The 26,227-nt window shown below is 43.2% G+C and overlaps 1 protein-coding gene across 1 annotated transcript in view; it reads left to right on the plus strand.

The window, feature by feature from the left end:
• Positions 1 to 26,227, plus strand: part of LOC144818397 (cytochrome P450 1A4-like) — a 222,650-nt gene that overhangs the window by 124,680 nt on the left and 71,743 nt on the right. The window contains exons 5-6 of the mRNA XM_078675767.1: positions 3,934 to 4,054; positions 17,493 to 17,579. Of these exons, the coding sequence (XP_078531893.1) occupies positions 3,934 to 4,054; positions 17,493 to 17,579 (208 nt within the window). The remainder of the gene's footprint in view (positions 1 to 3,933; positions 4,055 to 17,492; positions 17,580 to 26,227) is intronic.

Consider the following 26,227-nt stretch of genomic DNA (forward strand, 5'->3'; position numbering starts at 1 on the left):
CCACCAACCCGCATCTAACAAATAACTTAAAAAATTTAAGGATTACAAAATGTACATAATTAATAATTAAATGAATAATTATTCAAAAACAGTGGGGAAAATTATATTATTCATAAAATGTTAATCCATTGTTAATTAATGATTATTTAATTATCTTTCAACCAGATACCCCTAAAAACCCGGCAACCCACACCTACCAGCTTAAAAAATATATTGTTGCACAATTTACATAGTTAATGTTCAATTAAAAAAATCAATAATACATTCATAATTAATTATGTATACTTAATCAACTTCCCACACTACACCCCTACAAACCTAGCAACATGATACAGCAATTTAAATTACTATTTAATTAAATTACAAATTATAAATCACTTACCCTTACAGACAATATTTAAAAAGGTTATGAACCATTGTACAAACATTATAATAACCCTGAAAAAATAATATATAAACTAACACACATAAAGATAATATTTTTTTTATTTTCCATAACTATATTATTGAAAACGATACTTACAACAGCGATAGTCTTGAAAACAATATTAATTATCTAAAAAATGTATATTCTTGGCAACAATATTTCTGCATCACCATATTGTTTTGTCACAATATTGTTTTCCCAATATTTCTGCATCCTATATTTCCAATTTGATATGTTGTCCAAACATGTACATGTACATCTGTTGGACTGCATTTAAAGGTGCCTTTATATATGTTAACATGTGTGTGTGCACATGTGTGTGTATGTATCTGGAGGAATTTTCCTCAGCCTCCAGTTGTGAACATGCATATGGCCAGTGTTTGGGTATTGCTGTCTGTATATTTGAAAAAAATACATGAGTGCATAAGTGATCATAGGTTTTTTTTGTGTATGTGTGGGTACCGTTGGGTTCTGTTTATCTGTCTGCAAATGTCGCTCAATGACTTGTTCGCATTAACTGATATTTGAAAATGTTCTGATGTGCATCTACATAGGATCATGGATATATGTTGTGTTTTTCCATGGGCACCTGCATGTTAAGTGTTTTTGTATGTACATACTCTACAACAGTCCTATTGGCATTGTCAATGCATGCTTTAAAGTCACAAACAATACTGGAACTCCTGCAAGGTGGATCAAAAGGGTGAGTGCCTTACAAGAGACCTGCAATGCACATGCAAGTTTATCATTTAGGAGCACAGGATTCAGAGATTCCCCAGGAAAATTACGGAATTAACCAATTTATATTCCCAGTGCTTTTGCCTTATCCTGTGCACAAAACAGCATGTCGAAACTCCACTTGGAAACCTGATTTGAGGTTTACAGCTGAGAGCCTTGTTCCCGTGTTGAAGTAAACACTTAGGGCCCTATTACTATGTTGGGCAGATGCCTTCTCGGAACTGGGACATAACCGACCTCCTGATTGGGATGCGACTGAACACTGTCCATCACATTTTGACATTTCCCTATGAGAACATGTATTTGGGCCATAAACCAGTCATAGTACATGCTCCCATAGGGAAATGGGAGGTGGTGTTAATCCCTGCATCCCATGGCAGGCATCTCAAGGTGCCTGCCACTGGGTGCAGGGATTAACAGGGGGGCCCATAGGTGCACCCTCGGCCCTCAACCGGAGGCCATGCACACAAGAGGGCCCTGCTAGGGCTCCCCAAACACGCTTTTCGACAGGATTTCTATGTCGTAAAGGCAGGCATGTAAACCCTGTCAGAAACCATGCATCATAATCCCAAAGGCGAAAAGACCGCCCTTTGGGATTACAGGCCGATTTTTGACTGGCCGGCAGGCTCCCTGAGTCCATTGGAAGCCAGCCAGAATGATCTGCTGGTTTAGTTTCTGACCGCCAGCATTGTAATGTGGTGGTCAGAGAGTAAACTGAGATGCGGCCCCTTAGGGTCTGATTCAGAGTTTGGCAGACCCAATACTCAGTCACAAAAGTAATGGAGTACCCAGCCCACCAAACTCTCAGATTACCTGCCTCATTTACGGGAAGTATTCTATTGGTGGAGTCCCCGTTGGCTCTGTCAATGGAATACTCCTATCAGAGGAAGGCCATTATGCCTCCAACCCCCCATTTAGGATGGCCAGTGTAATGTCTTTTTCTTCTTGTCCATCACTGCCAGGAAAACCCTGGCAGTGAGGGACAAGAAAAACATTTATAATGACCCCCACACCATGGCGTGAGAGGGTCATAAGTTCCTTATTTTACCCACTTTGGGTGCTTGTTTTTTAAAAAGAAAAAAGATAACAGTTTGGTGAACAGCTGTCAAAACTGAGGGGAGCTGTACACCAAACGCTTAGTACATTAAAAGCAACAGCCATAATAGTGGTTCCCTTCAATGTACAGAGAACACTGATGGGCTGACTGCCACCTCTATCTGTTGTAGGAAGTAGTCCTTCAGGCTAGCGGTGGTAATGACCTCTGCTACTCTGACAGAGTGTACTCCATCCACCAAATTCTAAATCAGGCTCTAAATGCTTTCTCGGCCACTTGCTCTAAACCATATTTTTCACCTAAGAAAACATTTACATATCTGAGAAAGAGCTGGCAACTAGAGCCTTGGCCTTTACAGTTTAAAAAAGCTGTGCTGTGCCCGAACACTGAGAAGCTCCGAGACTCTCTGTCTTATTCCACCCCTACTCAAAAAATCTGCTTCAAAATCCCGCTCCTTCTCAGGTTAGGCCCCAACCATTTGGAATGCCCTACCCAAAGACCTTCGTTGCAAACCCTCCTACCCCAAATTAAAAAAAGACCTTAAAATTCATTTGCTCACTACATTCTAGGGAAACTAAATCCCGGATCTCCTTTCTGACAACCTCTCCTCCTCCCTCCTTAGACTTCTCCCCCTTCCCCCATTCACCCCCCATTTTCCTTTTGTTGCCTCCCTTCCCCCTCCCCCTCTCTTTACCACTCACTACCTACTATGTCCTTTGAAACCTCCTTGACATTCTATTAAATTTCCTATCTACAAAAATATTCTGGTTGATGCAACTTGCTACTCTATCTCTTCCTATATGTGCCTTTAATCATTATTGTTTTCCCTATATTATTACCTGTATTTTTTTATTGGTTTTAACACCTGTATAACCTGTTTTTGGTCAACTACTAGGATTGTTTTATATTGTGTACTTCCATTGCTGATGTAAAGCGCTCTGATACCCTCGGGTGGAGCTAGCGCTATATAAAACCTTCAAAATAAAATAAAAATAAAACCTTAACAGACTTATCTCCGCCTGCCAAAGTATAAACTGACCTGAACATATCAGATTTTTAAGAGCCCTGCTCCACACCATGCTCTGTTGAATAACGTTGACTACAATACATGCTACAGATTTTTGTTCCACCTTGCTCATGCACTGGTCCTCTGTGGAGAGTGTCTAGGACACTTTCAACCCATTTGCTATTGTTTTCTATGGATTCCCTTTGATACTTTAATAACTTTTCATCTCCATGCCATATTTCAGTAATTCTGGTGTTATTGTATATAGTATTTGTTTTTACATTATTAAATTGGTTGAGAGTTTTAATTATTTGTGTCTTAAATGTAATGTTGGATTAGTATTACTGTTCATTTAAACAAACTATTCTTAGAGGAATGCCTTGATGCTAGTGCCAAGCTACAGAGAGTAATCTCAGGATTCATATGAATGTGTTTTTTAATAGAGCCAAAATTGCTCATACTTTTTGAGTGCTCACCCACAATTCATATTAAAGAAATCTTCCTCGGTTCATCAATCCTGTTTCCTACACTCATTTACTATGTACATCAAAGAAAACATGCATTCCTTTGTTGAAAATCTAATGCTTCATGATGCACAAATGCTAACCTTTGCTTACCACATTTCTAAAAATTAAAAGGGATGGAGGTAGAATATTTTGAGTCTATATTTCAAATCATGATTGTTGACAATGTGCTTAACTATTACAGATGAAAAGATTGGGACCCGACTTCCTAAATTTGCTGACAGGAAGGAATTACATTATTCTGAAGCTTTCATTAATGAAATATTTAGACACACCTCATTTATGGCATTTCCTATACCCCACTGGTAAGAAGAATATTTTATTTAACTTCTTTGCTCTCTGCAAATACATCAGAAAAAATGTGATTTGTTTTGTCTTTTTTGTACTTTAATCAGCCAATTTAACTGTCAAAGTAAAGATTTCCAATACTGTAGTGCAATACAGAAGTGGGGACTTTAAGGCTCTAATGCCTTGGTTGGCTACTTGTGGTTCAAGGCTAAGCAAAGGATTTTTGTTCCATTATAGTGGTTGTAAGACTGATTAGCTAGGACAGAAATCACGTGGGGCAAATATATTAAGGACCAAAATATAGAGAAGGTAATTGCATATAGATAATGTAAAGTTACTATTGTTAATTTCATATCTAAGCGTTCCTTCCTTGAAGACACGTCGGGAACTATATTTCTGCTCCTCGTCGCCGTGTGCTACGTGCTTCCTGTGATGCAGCCGTGACGTGCAAGTCATGCTGTCGGTCGGGGCTGGCGGCCGCGTGAACCCACAGTTTCAGGGGCTTTGGTGCCCCTGCCCCCCTCCCAGCGCTTGTGACCTGCTGTAGAAACAGGACGCGGCCCCAAACCCACCGTGGCAGAGGTCGGTCTCACTGGGGTCATGTGGAAAACTGGGAAGCAGGAGACTCGGGCAGTTGAAGCTATGGGTGGGGGGGGGGTAGTGCCGGGGTTCCCTTCATCTGGCATGGAGACAGCCAACATTAGGCCAGTGCATCTCGTGCCTTTGGTGGTCCGCCACTGTTTACACCTCAGTCTGCACTGTCCTCTACTACCTCTGCTTGTTGTCTCCCGCCTTACACCCTGCATAGTTCTTCCTTTGGCTTCTGGCATGCTTGTGCCCTATCACCAGGGATAATAAATAAAGTATCATATAAATATACTATAATATATAACACCTACTTCTAGGGAGTTGTGGCAGCGCCCTACGACCCACGACTTATAATGGCGGATTGTCAGTGACACCAAGGATGGGCCAAGAACAAGAATACGAACTTTTGTTTTCCTGCAAAGGACTTCTAGTAATCTTGCCCCTTACCCATGGCCTTTGAGCCAGGCCTCTAGAGGAATGTGGGGTTAAAAATGCTCATGGGGAGATTGCTGCTCCTAAAATCATACAGAACTAGAACGGTAAGACAAATAGGGAGGCGAGAAAACCTCGCAAACAGAAAAGCAGGTGAACTCCTTACACATAAACAAGGGACGTAAACGGGGTTTGTAAAGAATCAGATTATTGAGACACCCACCATTGGGGGAAATAAGAAATGCTATAAAGCGAAAAATAGTATATCAACAGATTTGGTGAACAGCTCCTCTTGCTTAAAGTCGCTGAAGGGCAACCACAACATGCAAAATATAGTGTAGGGTGAAGGAAAATTAGCCGCAGAGCAATACCCCCATTTGGAACAAAGTGAGGGCTATTTAGCTATGTCTTTATCGCGAGAACAAACTCCAAAAGAACTTGCTCAAGCCGTGGGGTTGACGGAGGCTAATGAGAAGGTTAGGAGTGATTGACCCAATCATTCTATTCTGCCAGACATTGATCTTAGCCTTACACCACACACAGAAAAGGTGGACCAGGACTTGGAGGACCCCTCATCACTCACTCCTGGGCCCCTTTCACCAGATGTTATAATTGTTGCAGCTTTTCCAGGTTGAATTCCAACAGGGGGTTTGAGTCCTGAGGCCCAGATTACAAATCTTAAGACATCATATATCTTGATCCTCCTTTTAATGCAGTGCCTCCATGTGTTGTTGAACCAGAGAAATTCATTCATGTAAATCTTGGAAAAGTTATGTGTCATGACACAAGCCAGCCCAACTTAGCACGCAACGGGTATAGAAGCCACCCTATGAAGCTGGAAAAGGCAGAGGAATTCTATATAAGGAATGAAGAACTACTGAACACGACAGATCCATTTGATGTGCCGACTAGTAACAGCGGCAGTGATTCCAATGAACTTATAATGATCAAAGAAAAAGAAGAATATCGTTATGTTATAACAACCGGAAGAATTATTATGGAATCATTTTCCCCATGTATTCTGAAACATTGAAAAGTGATTACGAAGTACTCTTCCAGAAATGTATTATAGAAAACCCTGGTAAACCTGGTAAGTATGAAAAGTCCACCAGGATGAGGCAGCTGCTGATTTGCTGACACAGAATTGGTGGTCAGTTATAGATAGTACACTGAAAACCATGAGCCAGGTGCCCATGCTGCATGCTTATAAGCTGGTTTCACAGATTTCAATATTACAATCTTGGTAAACAATGTCGAGAAAATTGAGTTCCGATTGGATAATTTAAATTCACTCATAACGAAAGCCCAACAACAGGTGGACAAGTCGTTGGAGTGGTGTTACTGCTCATTGCTTCTTGAAAAAATGTCAGCCCTTCCGGAAATCATGTCCAATCTTCTTACAGAATATAAACTAAGCAATAAGATTAATATTCTGAGATCTACCTCAGGAAATCACCATCATTGTGATGCAGCACCACTTTTTCTATAGCCAACGGATGGCCTGGGTCCTGGAACAGAAGCCTTAGGATTGAACAGTGGATTCGAGCTTAGAGGGCGTAGTTCTCCTAGAGTTCCCCGGGCCAGAGGGGCACTCTTCCTTGACTCTCTGGTGCTGCCGGTCAGGCCTGCGCTCTGCTGCCGGTCAGGCCTGCGCTCTGCTGCCGGAAAGGCACCCAGCCCCCTCGACCAGGTAAGCTGGTGGGACCGGGAGGAGGGGGGGGGGGGTTGATCGCGCTCCCTCGGTGCTGTGGGAAGAAGGGGACCGTCTCCTTTGCTCGTTGGCGGTTCCGCACACGCCGGGTGGGCTTGGGTCGTGTCGGGTGTTGGTTCCCCGCTTCCCGCCCTGCTGGGTAGGTTCCGGCAGGCTACTTCGTATGGCACTCGCCCCCCGGGTGGGCTCCGGGGGGCGGCTGGCTCAGACGCACCGGGTGGGCTCCGGTCGCGCTTTCCTGCCCTCCTGGGCACCCGGGGTAGGCTCCCGATGGCCGCTTAACGCTGCCGTTAGAAGCTCGCCAGGTGGGCTCCGGTCGCTCTACCGAGGGGCTCCGATGGACGCTCTCCGCAGGCTAGGACGCGCCGGGTGGGCTCCGGTCGTGCTCCCGCCGCCCTCAGTGCGCCCCGGGGTAGGCTCCCACCGGACGCTTCGCCGAGGTTTCTGTTCCTCCCCCCACTGGCTGGGCCGCACCGGATGGGCTCCGGTAGTGGTCTTGTAGGCCTCCTTGGGCCGCGGGGTAGAGTCCTGCCGGACGCTGCACACGGTCGATGACCGATGGGGGGTAGTGCGCCGCGGGATAGGCTCCCGCCAGTCGCTTTAGTTCTGGCTCCGCTTCCACCAGCTCGGATGCACTGGATGGGCTCCGGTCACGTTCTCCTCCTCGCTGGTCCTCCACGTGGGCTGCACGGCGTTGCGTCGTCGCCCCCACCAGACTCCCCACAAGATTCTCTGCTCGCCGTGCTGCTCCCTCTGCTCCACCTCGATAGGAGCATACCTGGGGGGAGCAGCGCTTATATGTTTCTCCCAGGCCACTGTCGCCCTTCGTGCCTCCCCCCTCATTGGGGGGTTTGAAAGTGGCCAGCCCCCCCATTGGCCGTGATACCGGGGGGGCAGCCGCGACACCTCTGGAGGCTTCCCCTGCCTCTCGCCGGGCGTCCCCATTTTTGCACCGAAATCGGCGTCCCTTACGCCGTCCCCTGCCCCCAGCAACTGCCATGGGGGTCTCGCCGCCGGGTTATGGCGACGGCTCTTGAGCCCCCTTCGGAGGCCCACCTCTGCGAGAAACAAAGAGAACGCCAGGCGTGTGGAGGCCCATTACGAGATTTTGGCAGACTCGGGAATAAATATAAGTAAGCCAGCAAAACCAAAATATGCTTGCCTGTTTGCAAAAAATAAGCCGCCGTAGCAGCGTGATCCCAAACTTTGTGCTTTAAAGGGGTTGGATTACACTTGATCATTAGTTGACCCATTACAATTTTAATGGGCCATGCAGCAAATAAAAGAGTCTGTCGGTTGTTAAGGAATGGTCGCTGAAGTCCAACCCTTGTAAGAGAGATGTCATGTAACATGAGAATGCTGAATTCTAGCAAACATAAACTCAATACGTCATTGCAACTGTGCTCATGGAATATATAAGGCCTAAAACCCCTCCTGAAGAACAATTTGAAAATCAAAGAAATAGGCATAAAGATATCATCTACCTGGATGAAACTTGGCAAATGACGCACATGACCTGGCCGGATCATAAGGAATTTTGCTCACTGGCCATCCCTTCCAACACAGGGTCACTCTTCAGGAGGTGTCTTAATTTTGGTTCATAAAGAATTGGAGATTGTTGTGAGAATCCTCGCAAATGTTATTGGGGCCTGTATGCTCCAGACGCTAGTGGCAACTTCCTCGAGAGACAGAAAAATGGATGCCACCAATTATTATTAGAAATATTTATTAATCCTAAAGTGCAAAAAAAGAAAATAATCACTTTTGACATTTTAAAGTTAATTAAGGCCCTATGATAGCAGTATACCACAGAAATGCGGGTCATTACGTGCGTCATGCGTCATGCGTGGCCATGCGTCAGCAAAATGGCCGAGAAACTGGTCAATGGGCAACTGTCACAGTTCCTTGAATCAAACAACCTTCTGCGGCAGTCACAAACTGGATTCCGCCCGGGCCACGGCACAGATACCGCCCTTCTCGCTGTCATCGAGGAGGCAAGGTGCATCCTGGATTCAGGAGGGTCAGTGGCAGTGATCCTCCTGGACCTCAGCGCAGCCTTCGACACGGTGAACCACCGTGTCCTACTCCATCGGCTGGCCGTGGCAGGGCTCGCAGGTTCGGCGCTCACATGGATAGAATCCTTCCTTTCAGGGCGCTCGTTCCAGGTATGGGATGGCAACTCCCACTCTGCCTCCCTCCCCCTTGCGAGCGGAGTCCCCCAGGGGTCATCCCTAAGCCCCACTTTATTCAACGCCTACATGGCCCCCCTCGAGGATGTCGTCGCCCCCTTCGGGATTAAGATAGTGAGCTATGCGGACGACACGCAATTGGTCGTCTCACTCTCACATCTGGACAATCACCCAGACAATCTGCCGAACTGCCTCCAACAAATTCACCACTGGATGTGCGAGTCATCGCTCAAGCTAAACGGATCAAAGACAGAAGTCATGCTTTTGGGCAAGCAATGGACCACCATCCCCTCTTCGGTCTGGCCAGACGTCTTCGGGGAAGTACCCACCCCGAAACAAGTAATTAAGACCCTAGGAGTCTGGCTGGAACCCGAGCTGTCTCTGAAAACCCAAGCAACCAAAACAGCAGGCACCTGTTTTGGTCTCATGCGCTCCATCCGCAGGATCCTCCCACTACTTCCGCCCCTATCTAGGAAACTCTTGGTCCAAGGCCTGATCCTTGCGCGGCTAGACTACAGTAACACGGTCTATCTAGGAGCTCCTGAAGCCACTATGGCTAGACTTCAGCGTACGCAAAACGCAGCTGCCCGGCTCCTTATGAATCTCCCTTCCAGAGTCTCAGCCAGACCAGCGATCAAGGCCCTCCACTGGCTTCCAATACGACAAAGGGTAGAATTCAAGGCCCTGTGCACCGCACACAAACTTATCAACGGTCTCGGCCCTGCTATCCTGAGAGACCTGGTTACCCCCTACAAGGCCCCCAGATCCCTACGCTCGAACAATGAGCGTCTGGCCAACGTCCCCAGATACAGGAAGGCACGCACCGGCGGTAGACGCTTTTCTGTAAAAGCATCCTCAGGATGGAACTCACTTCCTCGCCCCCTGAGGCAGGAACCCAGCCATCTCCTTTTCCGGAAAAAATTGAAAACGCTGCTGTTCCCAAAATAAAGTCCCCTCTCCCCTCTGGCCTCCACAAATGCTACAGCGCGGGGAAGCCTCCGGGTCACCAGGCGCTCTATAAATCGCTAAATAAATAAATAAATAAATTACGGTGACTTCAATATCTTCTTGCTTGAAACTCCTGAAATATTTTCATGGCAACAAGAAGAGTGCAATATACGGGGCATACCGGAAATTATGCTGGGTCATGTAAAGAGGGACAAGGCGGGCCAGAAGTTGCCACCTCTCTGAATGCTTTGGACCTCTGAACCTTAAATGGAAGAGGGGCCAATGCCAGCTATACATGTAGAACTAGGTTGTGTGCCTCCAGACTATATCTGGATTTCTACCCAGCACTTCCCGTTGGAAAGTAATTTCGAAGTACTCCACTTTGCAACAAGTGATCAAGCATGGTTGTCATGTTTTCTCAATAGGGAGACAACTAAACTAATACAACTACAAGCAATTGGTACAGAAGATGGCACCTATAGGCTGCAAAAAATAAAATGGTCAACAACGCCGGCCCTGGTGGAGTTGAGAGAAGCTCTGCAACGTGTGGTATGCAGTGTGTCCCCCTCAGCTAAAAGTGGGAAACATTATTGTGTAAACTATTGGAGAGATTTGCAAGTCAGCCACAAAAGCGGGGTGACGTCTACGCCCAGACAGACCTGGCAATTCGGCGTTGAGGGTTTTTAACTGAGAGGTAAATAAACTCAGGAGTTTGGCGCACAAAAGTACTGCTACTGCTGCACAAGTCGCGGAGATCCGGAAGACGAGGGAGTCTTTCAGATCAAAATCCGGGGAAATTGCCTTTGCTGATGAAGAACAGGCATGGGTGAAAGTACACAGTGCTCTGAAAAGGAAAAATCTAGCAGAAGTTTGAAGGCTTGTTAAGTTGAAGTAGAATCAAAGCATGCAGAAAGCGTCAGCGGCTGTGCCAGCCGACAAGTGGTCTGAAAATATCCTCAACCTGTATAATACGGGGAGAAAAAGGAAGGCAGACAGGAAGATCCTGTAGAAGAACTAGTGAACCGTGCTAGCTGTAGGAAAAGTTTGTTGCTCTGGGGTGAAGCAACAATGGCCCATGAATTGATCAAGTGCACATTGGCATCTTTTCGAGCCGCAGGAGCTTTGGGACCGAATAGTATCCTCACAAGAATATTATAAAATGCCACAGAAGAATGGGCATCCTTACTTAATCCCCCTTTTAAAATTGTTTATGGGAGAACACAGTGTGGGACAGCTGGTGAGGCGCTATACTCACTCCCATACACAAAAAGGAACAAGTGATAACCCTGCCAAATTCTGGCTCATTGCCCTACTGGAAGTGGAAGGCAAACTTTTCTCTAAACTTCTAAACAATGAGTTAGAAGAGTCCCTAATCCTCATCCCTCAGTCATGTTTTAGGTATGGGCATGGCGCTGAAGACAATCTTATGATACTCTCCCTGCTGCTTAAAACTGAGAACCAGAAAATGACCACCCCGCAATATGTCACCTCAATATACTTCATCACAAAAGATATTCTAAGAGTCATTAGAAGCCTATATACGGACACCTGGGTAATAGTTAAAGTCACAATAGAGTTACCACCCACAGAATCAAGACCACCACTGGAGTAAAACAAGGCTGCATTTTTTCTCCACTGTTGTTTAACCTTTACTTGGCAGGCATCGACATAGCTCTAGGGGCAGCATGGGTGGTACCTCCTAGGTGTGCAGGCCTCCATATACAATGTCTTCGGAATACAGATGATACATTCACTGGCAGCCCCTGCTTGCTACTGTGCCCAAAACAGACTTAAAGTTAACTATGCCAAGACAAAAAACATTGTTTGTGGGGTCAGAAATAAATGTGCAGCCAAATGTAACTTTTCGATGAATAATGTGGTCATGGAACAAGTGACAAGCATTAAATATCTGGGCATTTATTTCAACAACCGTGGCTCTCATGTCACACATCTAGGGTACCTAAATGACTCTGCTTTGTCAATGATAACGAGTTTTAAAAAGTTGGCTTCCAAGATGAGTGAGCCTGATTTAACAGGCATCTGTAAAGTAATTAATACCAAGTGTATGCCAACACTTGCATATGGCTCATTGATTTTTAAAGACCACTTTTTGCATTGACTGGCTAAAGCACAATTAAGATGTTACATACTTCTATTTAACCTCATTGAAGCAACACCATCCTCCCAGCTTCAGCTTGAATTTGGGCTCCACTTTTGGGATATTAAGGAAATCAGGGTCTCGGAAGGAAATAATAAGGCGAGCCATCCATGATAAAGCATTAATATGGAAACCCTACTTGAGAGAGGAAATGGAAGCCCTGGAGGCGGCCAACATCTTTGCTCAAAACCTAACCCGGGATTGCTGGTAAAAATGGCGAGAATACAATCTAGGATTGAGGACATACAAGAACTATCTTGAAAAGCTCATGCCAGTTTATGCGACTCATTGTACAAAGAGCTGGGGAAATCTGTGTACCTAGCCTTAAAACAATGGTCAAGGCTGGGATGCGGTTTAATACCCCTAAAAGCCTATACATTTGGAAGGTTAACAGGGTCTTCGGAGCTGCATTGCTGCTTATTCTACTATATGAAGGAACGTTTTGCCCACATAATATGTGTTTGCCCAACTTTGACAAATTTATGTTGTTTCTGGTTGAAACCTCTGTTCCATAAACTTGGCTTAGACACTGCAACTTGGCTACCTCTGCATGTCTGAGTGGTGTGAACCCACAGCTATCAGCAAGATGTGTGAAATTCCTCAAACAAGCTAAAAAACTATTAATTTTAGTGTCAGAGAGCTCTTAACTATCCTTGCCATCGAAGAGTTATTTATTTTCTGTCGGTCTACATTGGGTTTCTTGACTTCTGAGACTTCTGTATTTATTTATTTATTGTTTTAACAGTCGCCCATATTTGGTTAAGTGTGATATGAGTAGGCAGTTGTTTCTGTATCAGAGATGTTTGCAGAATTGTTACAGCGAATGTTGCATTACTTCTGAGAGTACATTACCTGGATTTTGAAATATGATTTATTGGGTTGGGGAGCACATGCCTTGCCCTGCACCTCATCAGATCTGTGGACCCTGGCCAATATAGTACTCATTAGTAGGTCGTTGGTATCCTATCTAAATAATCATGGGAATCTATGCTCATGTTATCGGATAAAGTTGCAGAGATGCTGTTGGAGGGTCTTGTCTGCCGTACCTAGTAATACTAATTTGTTTATTGTTCAGTATCGTTTTTTGGGGTAATCCATGCTGGACTTGGCACTTTTTGCAGGGTCATCCCTGAACTTTTTGCCTTCCTCCTGTATTTTTTTCTGACCTGATGTTGGTGGTTTTCTGACTCTGGGCACTTTTTCACCGCTGATCAGTGCTAAAGTGCATATGCTCTCTATTGTACATTCTTGTAATGGATTAGTGACTCCATGATTGGATTATTTGATTTACTTCTCAGACCCTTGTACAGTGCACCATGTGTGCTAAGGGCATGTAAATCAAATGCTGAGGGTGGGCTTGCAGCACTTATTGTGCCACCCACAGGAGCAGCTTGTAAAATGTGGCTCAGGCCTGCCATTGCAGAGCCTGTGTGAGGGGTGGAACTGCCATGTCGACTTGGCAAGTGCACCCACTTGCCAGTCCCTAAACCTTCCCTTTTCTACAAGTTAGTCACCCCTATGGGCAGGGTGCATTGTATGTGAAAGGTAGGACATGCCCTGATATGTGTGTGGCTACCTGTTCCCATAGTCCAGAATGGGCAGTTTGATTATAACATCTTATAATCCTAACTGACCCAGGGAACCAGGTAGAAAAACGAGTCAAGTATGCTTGAACTCAGAATGCTAAAATACATCTTTTAGTGTGGGTGATTTTTACATTCTGTGTTTGAAAATACCACTTTTAGAAAGTGTGTATTTTCTTGCCTAACCATCCAGTATGCCTCTGCTATGTTTGTGTATTGCATGTCAGGTTTGTGAGTGACAGGGGGCTGGAGAGGGATTTGGCTCCAGCAGTCTGATGGGGCTGGGCTGAATAGGACCTGGGTTGAATGGAGAGTAGGGGAGGAGAAGTCCTTTCACTTGCTTGAAGCTACATAGAATAGAGAGTAGGGAAAGGAGATTTCTTTTCAGCGACCTGGGCCTTGTCTGCTTTTAACAATGCTGTCTCCACCTCCTGCCAGGAATCTGCACCAGGGAGGACAGCACCAGTTTTGACTAGGTACAGATACTCTTTGCCTCCAGAGAACAATATATTTAGTAGTATAAATATTGGGGCCCAGACCCCAGACCTGTAGATCACTTCTGGGAATAAAGACAAACCTTTGCCAAGGAGAAGAACCAAGGAAACTGAAGGAGGAGACTGCCCCTGCAAAAGTGATTGTTTGAGTTAGGCCTGCAGTAGTTACTTTATTGCCAAGGAAAGGAGAAAAGGAACATTGTGTGTACTTTAATCATCTCGTGGAAGATCTCCAAGGGCTTGAAGTTGAGCTTGCCTCCTGTTCTGAAGTCTCAGGACACAAAGACTTCACCACCAGCTCCCCCTGAATTTCCTAGCTGGGAATTCTACCTGCAGTGAGGAGCCTGCTGTTGTTTGGGCCCTCTGAGAGACTGTGTGTTGCTGGGAGCTGGAAGCACGACGCAACGAGGAGAAGCGTGTCACCGCCGCAGCAATTGCTGTCGCATCACCGAAGAAGCGTGCGACAACCACTGTTCGCCGTCACATCGCAGACGAAGTGTATCGAATCACCGGAGAAGCGTGCCGCCACCGCAGAGGGTGCCCTTGCATCACCGGAGAAGCGCGTCGCAGTGCCTGTCGCACCAAAGTTCATCGATTTCACAGCACGTCCATCAGGCATGCATGCATTGCATCCACATTATCCCATCCAAGAAGCCATTTTGTTGCATTGCACAAGATCATCGCATCGCATTGAGGCACCATCTTGTAGCATTGCAGCCGTAATGCAGTAAGAAACCGATGCAGCACCTCCTCTCCGGTAAGGAACCAACGCATCACCTCCCTTGCGCTGCAGTAAGGAACCAACGCATCACCTCCCCCGAAGCAAGGAACCAACGCATCACCTTCCCTGCAACCCTTTTGTTTGTTTTTCGTGACTCATCCACGGTACTTTGAGAGTAAAGTATCGCATTTACCATCTCCTTTGAACTAAGCTATTGCTTCCATTCTTACGATTGATCTTGTGTTAAGTCTAGTAAAGATGACTTATTCTCGTGTGGTGTCCATTTGTAGTTTTTTCACTGTATTACTGTATGTGTTCACAAATGCTTTACACACTTCCTCTAAGATAAGCCTGTCTGCTTGTGCCAAGCTACAAGGGGGTGAGCAGGGGTTATTGAGGAGTGTATCCCCCTTTCCCTCACTAGAAGCAAGAGTCCCTATTTGGACAAAGGTGCATGCCATTGCCAACTAGAGACCCCCATTTCTAACTTTCCACAAATCTTATGTCTATAGTGCAGGTTATTACTTCCGACAAAAAAAATAAAAATAGTAGATGGAGTTGGTTTATTTCTGTTTCATGAGTTAGTCTTATTGGGTTTATGTGATCAGCATTGCATCTTGCACTTTAGTGGACTTGGCTTCTGACAGAGTCGAGTGCTGCTATATTAATTGAATGACTAAGCTATGAATTGTTTTATCTTGATTGCGGTTTTTGTATTGTGATTGCTCTAAATAACTTGAAACAATAAACGTCTTATCTATCTATCTATCTATCTATCTATCTATCTATCTATCTATCTATCTATCTATCTATCTATCTATCTATCATCTATCTATCTATATATCTATCATCCACATCTAAGTACTTTGAAAATATATATATCGTCAAGGTGCATAAACAGATTACTAAGGATCACAGATCTCTAGTACAAACTGAGAGTGGCCTGTAAGTAGTTGAGACTATGAGATGTACCACTAAACTTTGGTCTGGTGCAAAACGTTATACATCTGTTTGCAAATGTCTGTTGCATCTGTGATTTAGAATAACAGTTTTCTGCAATTATTATGATAGAAGGATTTTTGCTCCAGGGCAAAAATGTAGAAAATTGATTGTGAAACTATTTTTAAACATGTTTTAAGCATGTATTATGTATGCAGCATTTTGAAAGTGTAATATGGGGTTTACCAAATAATTTCTATCCCTTCAATTACTTAAAAAAAATACAAATTGGTTTTACACAATTTTTGTTAAATAAAAAGAACTGAGCTAAACTGTATTTGACTCTAATTTAGGGCATGTTTTAGATTTCTGTGAACAAGTTACTCCACCACAACGTGGCGGATATCCCGCCCAACATATTACAAGTACCATTCAGTCTAATGTAGTCATAATACAGCAGTTGCATTTGTGACGGAGTAACCCATCTGCCGAAATCTAAGTCAGTCCCTTAGTCAATTGTTTTCCACTTAACAGTAGCTAAATAGAAAAAATATATGGTGTAATAGTATGGAATCAGTTTGCTATACTCTGCTCTTGTTCAAACGTTTAGTTTGAAGTAAATTATTTTTTTTCCATTCCATATTACACAAGCGACAAGCGTTAACTAAATGTGCTGTGATGTAGAGCTGCTTTTGTCAGCACTTGTGTAAGAGTGCTAACATGTTTGTCTTGACTAGGAGACATCAGTCTCAGGAAAACAATTTAAAAGGACTGTCTTTCTTTTGTCTGAATTTGGAAGGTTTTGACCTTGCTGCTGGTAGCTCTGCCCTTGACCCAGAACCTCACAGCCTCTTTTTAGCGCCAATTGAAGTTTGAAAGTTGCAGATGCACTGCACAGCCCACATATCTCTTTATCGGGGAGTGGAGTGTAGCTAGAAAGCTTCAGATGCGCTGCACAACCCACATATGTCTTTATAGGGGAGTGTAGTGTAGCTGGAAAGCAAGATGGCTAACACTGGTGTCTGGCTTGACTACTACTTCCATCAAGGCCTTCTGCTACAGCAGAAGTGCAGCAGTGCCAACCATCTTGAAAGTACATTTCCACTCACTGTCAGGAAAGCATAGTTCAAGGTGGGCTGGGTGGGAAAGTGTGTGTAGGACAGAGTCTGATGGAAGATGTAGTTGGAAAGCTGCAATTGAACCATATTCAGGACAGATGTCCTTACATGAAATTGAGGATTGCCGTTGAATTTAAGACAGGCCAGATGTCCTCACAGGAGATTATAGTGCTGAGGGAAAGCTGCTGTTGCGCCAAATGAATAGCTGCTACTAGAAGTTGGTTTTAAGCAAATAATGTTTACTTGCTTTATAAGGTAATTGCAGATAGATTTTTTCTTAGCTTTTCATATACTCCAATAAACATTTGTCTAGCCAACAAGTTTCACATTTCTGACGGGGATACATATGTTGTATAAATGTGAAACCTATTGGCTTTGGCAGTGCTTTTTTTGTAATAGGCGCTGCTGCTAAATGAATGCATCTATGCATACATTTGCTAAAATATTTGGATGTGGGGTATTGTGTTGCTTCGGGTCATATTTTTTACTCTCAGAAGTAGATTACAGACTTTATAGGTTTTTATTGCACTACTTGCACCTATGCTTTTATTGTACTGCACACTTTGTTTTTCAGTACAATTGAAGACACCGTTTTAAATGGATATTTTATACCAAGGAGAACAACCGTCTTACTGAACTTTTATCAAATAAATCATGATGAGTAAGTATCAAATCATTTATTAGGTTCTTTATTCATTTCTTTAAGTGACTAACATCACAAAGGCCGTATATACATTTACACATTTTTTTAAGTGGGTGTTGTATTCAGTATTCTAAACTTTAGAAATAAGGAACACACAATTTTTCTTGACAGCATCATGCTCTGTATTTCTCTCCAACATTTATAATGGTTTCCTCAAAACACTATACAAACTGCACAATCAAAAGTGAGACAAATTGCTAATGGCAAGTGCTATCACTATTTGACAAAAAATTGTACGATTCTGATCAAACCATTTTTTCCTGTGCCTCAAGTTGTGGATTAATAAAGCAAAAATAACTGAAGTGTGGTGTCTGCTACTGTCCCAGTTACATATTTCTATCCATCAAAACCTGAATACTATAATTTGGTCTCACCAGACAACACTCTCACTGGCTTGTCTGATCACCATTTACTTGTGCATGTCAGGTTAAGAAAGCCATGCTGTTCAAGACAATTGCACAGAACTCAAAGGCTTTACTGCTGTTTCCTAGAGCCAAAGACTTAAACTATTTCAATAGTTATAGTCTGAAAATTAATAAATCAATAGAAAATATACAGTGGGCACTTCTTACATTGTATTACCACTTTTGCGTAGAAATTAAGGCTCAGATTTTCCAAGATTTTGTTAAAGGCTTGTGTAACGTTTCTTAGCCAAACCCAACTCAAAGTCTACTAGTGGGGTTTACTAATTTAGGGCCTGATTAGGCTGGCAGTGAGACCAGCATTGACAGCCCGTCGGTGGCCGTCTCACCGCCATCCTAAGCAAGTTTCCAGTCCGCCACATTAGGATGATGGGCGGTTTGTTAGCAGTCAGAAAGCCCTACCGCCAAGCATCCGACTGGCTCCTTGAGCCTGCTGGTGCGATGGAGGGTCTCCTATCCCCTGCAATGGTGGCGTGCATACCAGGCACCGCCATAGGGATTACAATGTCCCTTTCTGCCCGCCTGCTCATGGCGATTAACCCGCCATGAACATGCAGGTGGAACGGGACTTTGGAGACCAGTAGCGGGCCTCCCTTCTTTCCTGGCCCTATGCTGTGGACACTGGGAGGCACCCATGGTGACCCCTACACATCTCTGCACCATGTGGCAGACACATGATGGTGCCTGCCACATAGTGCAGGGATATGTAAAGTGTCCCTTTTTTGCATTGCAGCAGGTGCTGCAGCCAATAGCCCCCGCCACAATGCAAAATATAGGCATGCCTGTGATGCGACCGCCGAAAGCCTGTCGGGCGGTCCCATCCTAATCAGTCACTTACATTCCAATGCAAATCAAGTTTTGCATTGAATTATTAAGGGGGCATTCCATGGATGGTGAATTGGCATTCACATGCAACCACTCATAGTTTTGATGCAAATCTCTATCTACAAACAATTGCCAATAGGGATTTTTTGCCAAAATTATGCACTTTCCTGAGACAGTTGTACTAAGGTGAACTGTTTTCATGTATTTTCCTTTTCCCCCTTTTTCTACAGAACACATACAAAGAGGGAATTCCCTCAAAGTATGGTGTGGTACAGTAAGGGACCCTTTTCTTTACAAAACTATACTTACCATCGTTTAGATTTATGTTTAAAGAGCCAGTGTGTAGTAGTAGTAACCATCACAGTGAATCAGTCATACTGACTCCTGTATACTCTATCTTCCTGAGAAGTTGTCTGAAACTGCAAAAGATGAGCTCAATGTAGAGATAAATTCCCAGTTGTACTTCGGAACCACCCAGTAAGGTTATTCTAGCCACAACAAAGATCGGAAAGTCTTGACCCCAGAAAAGGAGTAGGAAAGTTTGACAAAGCAATATATGGAAGGTCCAGGAAAATGCCACTATCCCTACAGATGCAGACACAGGAATAGCAGATCCAGTGGGTCTTCTGCCCCCATTAACAGCTCTCCCTCTCACCCGTAGTTAACCATCTTAAGGGGCCCCTTCCAGACATCTACTCAACCTCTGCACTCAATACCCACTAACTCTTGAGAAGATTGAATCCTTATGCAGCTCTGTTAAACCCTCAAATACTAAAGTTTGTATCCAGCTCAAAAAAGTTTCTTATTTTGAAAACCAACCCTCAAAATACTGTCTCAAAAAAGTGTAATGACTCCTTGATGAATACCTTCTCCACTTTAGATTGTATGCCATTGTTTGATGAGAGTGTGTGGGCAGTGAATAGATCTTTCTATATAAAATTGTTTATGGAGATCAACCTGCTGGCATCAGTAAAAAGTAGTGATGTCCTGGCAGTTTATATTTTCCACTCCCATATGGGATTGCATAGAAGGGTAACATTTCTATCAGAGGTTATAGCTAGCCTTGTTATGGTAAATTGTGATTACTTTTTGAGTATAGGCATTGATGTGGTAACACAATTTTCGTATAAGAACTACATTGTGAATAATAAATCTGATACTAATCAGGGCGAGGCCATAAGAAGTGCCTTAACTACAGAATGACCTAATGACTGTATCCCCCGCTGGGAGATCTGTATTTGTTTCTACTTCAGAGGATTTCTCTGTGGCAACAACAGCAGAGGAACCTTCAGAACGCGAAATGGCTGGCTAAATCATACATCATAGGCAACCACTCTCCCCCAGATACGGTTTCTAACTCTATTATAGGCCTTAGCGGAATTTCCTGGAACGTGGCTGGCATATCAGAACAAAAATTTGCTTTGCTTGCTAGCCTTAAAGCAGCTATAATTTGATATCAGGAAACCAAGAATTCCTCTAACATTATTCTTAACAAATATCTCACTATTACCTTGCCTGCCAACTCTCCAGGTACAGGCCATGGAAGTGGGGGCATTTCAATTTGCCTGAATACTAAGCATATATGGCACTACTCTAGGTTTTAATTTAGGAAAAAGGGCCCCCCTGCATTCAAATAACTTGCCAAGAGTAGGGAAAAACAACTAACAATTTGAAAATATTTGTGAACAAGACATTTTTTTACATACGTCTGTGGGCATATAGACATGGAATGGACATATAACAATGTTATGCTAATTAAAGATGAACGTGGACACACTTGTTTTTGTATTCAAAATCACATCTATAATTGTTTAATTATTTATTTATACCATATTGGGAAAAGCACTAAAACAAATGTGACAATTAATTAACAACAGTTTAAAAAGTTGTTCTTAACAATAAATTGATACTTCAAAATGGTAAATAATAAAACCATTTTAGTCAAATTGCAACAAAAGGGATAATAACTCCAATTCACATAGATTTTTCTTATATACAGTTAAAGACAATAAATTATATTTACTATTTCCATATTGACACACAAACATGGATCATATTGTGGAGGGCTTGAAGATAAATTCACATATTCACTATGTGCGTTTCGACATTGCTGTCTTCATCAGGAAGCCGTCACACCAATATCTGAAAAAGGACCTAAAAACAGTTGATCTACATATATGACATGCCTGCAACACAATTTCTACTTCAATTTAAAAACAATTATGAGTGACCAGTAACACTAGTAGGTGTGTAGCCTTGGAGAAAGAAGGCCCCATCATCGTGCTCTTTTTCATGAAAGGAGATAGTGGGGAATTCATAACTATAAAAAATATAAATGATCAACGTTCTGCATCCCGAAAAAGTGTGAATCGAACCCTCTTTGCTAAAAGTATCTCTAAGTTGCCTCTCGAGTGTATGCCCAGGATATCATTAGCCATGCAATTGCTGTACAAAGGACATACACCAACCCAAAAGTAAGGAGGCCTAATACTTCTGAATGACTAATTATGGGAACCCAGCTGTGAAACGTTAGCTGATATAACAATGCAGGAATTCACGAATGGAATGATGTCCTTAAAATGATGAACAAAGGAAGTAGGAAATATGTATAAAAATTCAAGATAATGCATAGGGTGATAATGCATCAATTATTACAGGGGTTTCTTTGTACTATCAATACCAAAAGGAATTGCATATCTTATCTGGAGATAAATAAGTCAAATCTGTAAGTGATACAGAGTGCTGATGAAATAGCGAGGGGAACGCAGTCATCACCACAGGGCATGATCAAGCAACTCAGATGGATGGCAAATTCCTATAACAAAGTGATAGTGACTCAGACCCTGGGCCCAAACAGAAGAAATCGACAACAAACCACCACCAATTGCCAAATATAGAATCCATTACATAAAAGGCTTCTTAATGCAGTCACTATTTATGGGGTAATGATTCAGATGACAACCAAGTCTGTAATACATGTCAAAGGGTCTGCTTAGTGTGATCACCGCATAGAAAGCAATGACTCAAATCATGCTCGCGTCAAAAGTGCAGAGCGGGAAGCATTCCGATGCTGACTTAGTGGAAGAATAATTCCTAACTACTTACTAATTAGCCCATAATTATCGGTTATTAGTCCGAAGGGACTAAAATCTCTCAGATTAAACTGGACCGAAAAAGATGAGGACCGACGGAAACTGTAAAATAAATATAAAGAAAAGTATTGGTATTTACTAAGTATATACAGCCCACAAGCTTTACATCAAAGGTGTGCAGGTTGCTAGAAAGTGGCTTACCCGGTGCTCCCGAAACAGATTGTCTGTGGGCCAAGATGTGGCCGTGCTAAAGGAGGGCATGGCCTAACTTCAAGTCTGAAATGCCTATGTAGGAGTCATGACCTGGAAATGAAAACATGATTTCTATAATTTAGATACAGCAGCTCCATCTTGAAATGTAATCTAAAGGTCTGAAAGTGAAATGCTGGGGCTTCAAAAGATAATTGCTGGCATGAGCCTATCTCTAACACTCCAACCATGGTGATGAAACATATTAAATGAATAAGAAATATTCTTAGGAGGACAAAAATATGATGTGCATCTGGTGGGATGAACTGAAACAGTGAAAATTAACAAAACAGCACTAATGTCATCTATGAAAATAAGGGATATATATATGAGGTTGTAGACTATGAATATGGAATTCAGTACAATAATGTAATTGAAACAGCCAGCCTGAGTTAGCCCTGGCTCGCAAATGATACAAAGCTGCACTAACCAAAGCTAAGCGTGACTACGCAGACAAAAACTGGCAAGACTTGGTATTAGCTGCAAAATGTAATGATTATCGCTTGTTTTGGAATATTATATTACTTTATAGGATAGTCTGGAAAATACAACCGCTCCTAGTTACCATATCCAGCCGTAGGTTTGAGTGGAACATTTTTCCAATTAGTCGGTCGAAAATTTATCTGATTTGGTTGGAAACATAGGTTCCAAATGGGATTCGGAGAATCCAAATCCCGTTCAGAGCTTTTCCGACCAATATCAGAATTGGCCCCTAAGTATTTTTAAGTATTGACATTTGTACGAGAATCATGGTAATTCCAGTGCACATTTCTTTCAGTACACAAGCATTTCCAGACAGGCCTGCTGTCTCCTTAGGAAGTGTGGATATTTATTTAAAACACCCACATACGGGGCCTGAACCTTGAAATTCCTTGGGACCAAGTAATCAGGATCCATTCCAAAATTCATTTATCCACACAGAAAAAATTCCACACGTTTTCCGTGCCTGTTTCATCTGCTGCATGGATACTGCATGCAGTTTCTAAGTGATGCCATGCCATTAACCCGATCGTGTTAGACGATACCCACTTTTGATGCTATGTTTTTTTATTCCCTGCAGGTTCGCTAAACGCTCCTCATTATAATATTGTGATGTATTCATATAGTTTTTTATAATTACATTAGCTTATGGGTGCCATTGCTCTAATCGATACCACCAGCACGGTCTGGATATTTTTATTTAACACCTTACATATACACACCCTCCATTTTTGCAGAAAACATCCTTGCTTTTTTCTGTGTTTTTTGTTAATTTTCATTGTGTGAACACAGTTTAGGTTTTATTTGTTTCCCTTTTTTCAAAAATTGTTCATGGCTGGTAAAGTTTTAATTACTAAAGTAGAATAACTTTATTTAGTTGTTTAAACCATCAAAGTATAAAGAGATACAAACATTCATCAATTTAAAGTCTAAAACAAAAGAATAAGTTTCAAAAGGCTACATTTAAAATATGCAGTAAAAAGTGGTCGAAATAAAAACATGGATTAAAAGGCATAAAGGGCGAGCTTTAGTATAGCAACCTCCCAGCTAAAGAGCCAAGCCACATACAACAATATTAAAAAGAAGCTTATATACAGTACACAGTACATTGATTCTATTAGGCAACATATCACAGTCAAGTGAGATTATTTTCTCAATGCGGCCTAGGGTAAAAGCTTCTGGCGAATTATCCAGAAGGAAAGCAAAAAGCGACTAACCCCGAAGACTAGTGGCCCTGATGTGTCAGTTTAAAAAATTCTACATGCTATCTGACATTGCCTGGCTCTAAGATTTAAGCAGATAGGTCTTATCCACCTCCTGCGTGTCAGGTGGTATTTAGGGCAAAAGAAAATTACATGTTCTTCGGTCTATTTTGCTCTAGCACAGGCAGTACATAGATCTGTTGATAATCCTGTAGCCTCATTTCTGGGGAGCTTTAGGAGCAAATTGCCATATCTGAATCTAACGTATAAACTTTTGGCAAGGGGGGATGTGATTTGATCCAAAAAGGATTCAAATTGCGGACTTTGCTTGGCATTTAAAAATTGCGTTGTTAATTGGCCATTGGCTGATGTAGTAGCATAACGCTCCCCCACCACCGGCCAATACCTGGCTTTTAGTCTCAGTAGAACACGTCTAGTGGCCTTCTCTGGGCATTCCCATAGATCCAACATATTCATTGATTTACACCAATCTGCGATGTGTTTGACCCACGGTAGTTTTGGGCACACCTGGTCATCAATACCTCCCTCATAGAGTTACAATAATCAAAAAGCTGAGGAGTTGTCCACATACGCAGCCAGTAAATTAATGGTTTCAATGAAGCCATGTCACCTACTCTCTTCATACCTGGGTCACAAACCACAGGAACCAATGGTGTAGTAATGGGTATCAAAATAAGTGAATTTACAGAAATATTTTCACACGTCGTTAATTTGTTTATATTAGTGTGGCCCCGTATTTCTGCTCTGCACAAGGCTTCACTTTGAGCTTTAGCACAATAGGCTTCCTGTGCTGGAGTTAAGTATTGAGTATATGACTGTTTGTGGAATCTCAATATTGATTTAGACCTCTGGCATAGGACAAGGTAACTCTTGTCTACCTGTTGTTCCCAGCTAAGTGAGTCACTCAGTCTTATCATAAGGTATTAAAAAATGTGTACCCGTTCGAGAGGTTCGCGAACAATCCTAATCTCACGTAGTCCCCCCGCACTTTCCCAAGCACCATATATTTTGTTTTAACAACATTAAGGGTTCCATTATGATTGCGACGGATCGCCATCCGCCCGCAGAAAACCTCCGCCCACACTGAAATCTCCCCCCACCACATTACCATCGGGGGGGGGCCTGGCGGACAGAAAGACCGTCTGCCGGTTTTCCGCCCGGTCAAAGAGTCGACCGGGCGGAAAAGCTGCTAACATGGTGGCGGTGTCTGGGAGACACCGCCATACATATTAGCATAATGGCGGGGACATGCCTTTCCGTGGCAACAACGCCGCCATGGTAAGGCAGGCGGAAATCACTTGTGGGCCCGTTGCGGGCCCCCATGGATTCTGGGGGGTGGAGGGTGCACATGGGGGGGTACCTATGGTACCCCCCTGCATTTCAATACACAACGTGGCAGGCACAGTGCAGTGCCTGTCACATTGTGCACTGAACTGCATGATGTGCATTTTTAGCACTTCGGGCTGCTGCTAAACATGCGGGATGCGCCCGCCAGTGTCGCGGGCACATCCTAATGTCCCCCACGGGACCCCAGCCCTTATGGTGGGCGGTCCATTTTTGCATCCCTTTTTGCATAATATGCCCCTAAGTCCCAAACTCCTGTCCCTGCAGGAGTCTAAAAATCTATCCACTAAAATTTGTAACCCCACGGGAGTTGTGGATATAAGTAAAGACTCATCTACAAAGAGCAGGATTGGGACTTTCGCGCCATTCATGGTGGGAGAATCATTCCTACAATCAGCAATCTGTTCGCCACACCATTAATAAACATAGTAAATAGTGTGGCCGCACCCCACGCTGTATTGGTATCCTCTCTGTCAATTCACCGCTTTTCCCCCAACTGACCTGAGCATTGTTGTCCTTGTGTAATCTGGCTACCAAGGTTACCAGATCTACTGAAACACCTAAATCAAGAATTCTTTCCCATAGCAGATCACGCGGTACTAAATCAAAAGCTGCTCTCAGATCGACAAATGCTACATAGAGTTTCTGTTTTTTTAGGAGCACATATTTCCATATTAGTTGGGTAAATCCGAAGGCCTGGTCGCATGTGCTTATTTTAGATCGAGAACCTGCTTGGTATAAGGACAGTATCGCATTTGTCATCTATCCAGTCCTAGAGTTTGTCCAGAACTTGTCTGGCAAAAATCTTTTGCAAGTTATCAATCAGGCTGATGGGTCTTTAATTGGAGGTGATGGAGGCATCTCCTTTTTTAGGTCGAGGACCGTAGGCTGCGCTTGCGCAGTCTCGGTCAGAGATTTAATGATTCTTAGTACGGGGCTTGAACCCGCCCCTCTTCTCCATTGGCTGGGCT

Source organism: Lissotriton helveticus, chromosome 2_1, assembly GCF_964261635.1.
Source record: "Lissotriton helveticus chromosome 2_1, aLisHel1.1, whole genome shotgun sequence".
Taxonomy (NCBI): Eukaryota; Metazoa; Chordata; class Amphibia; order Caudata; family Salamandridae; genus Lissotriton; species Lissotriton helveticus.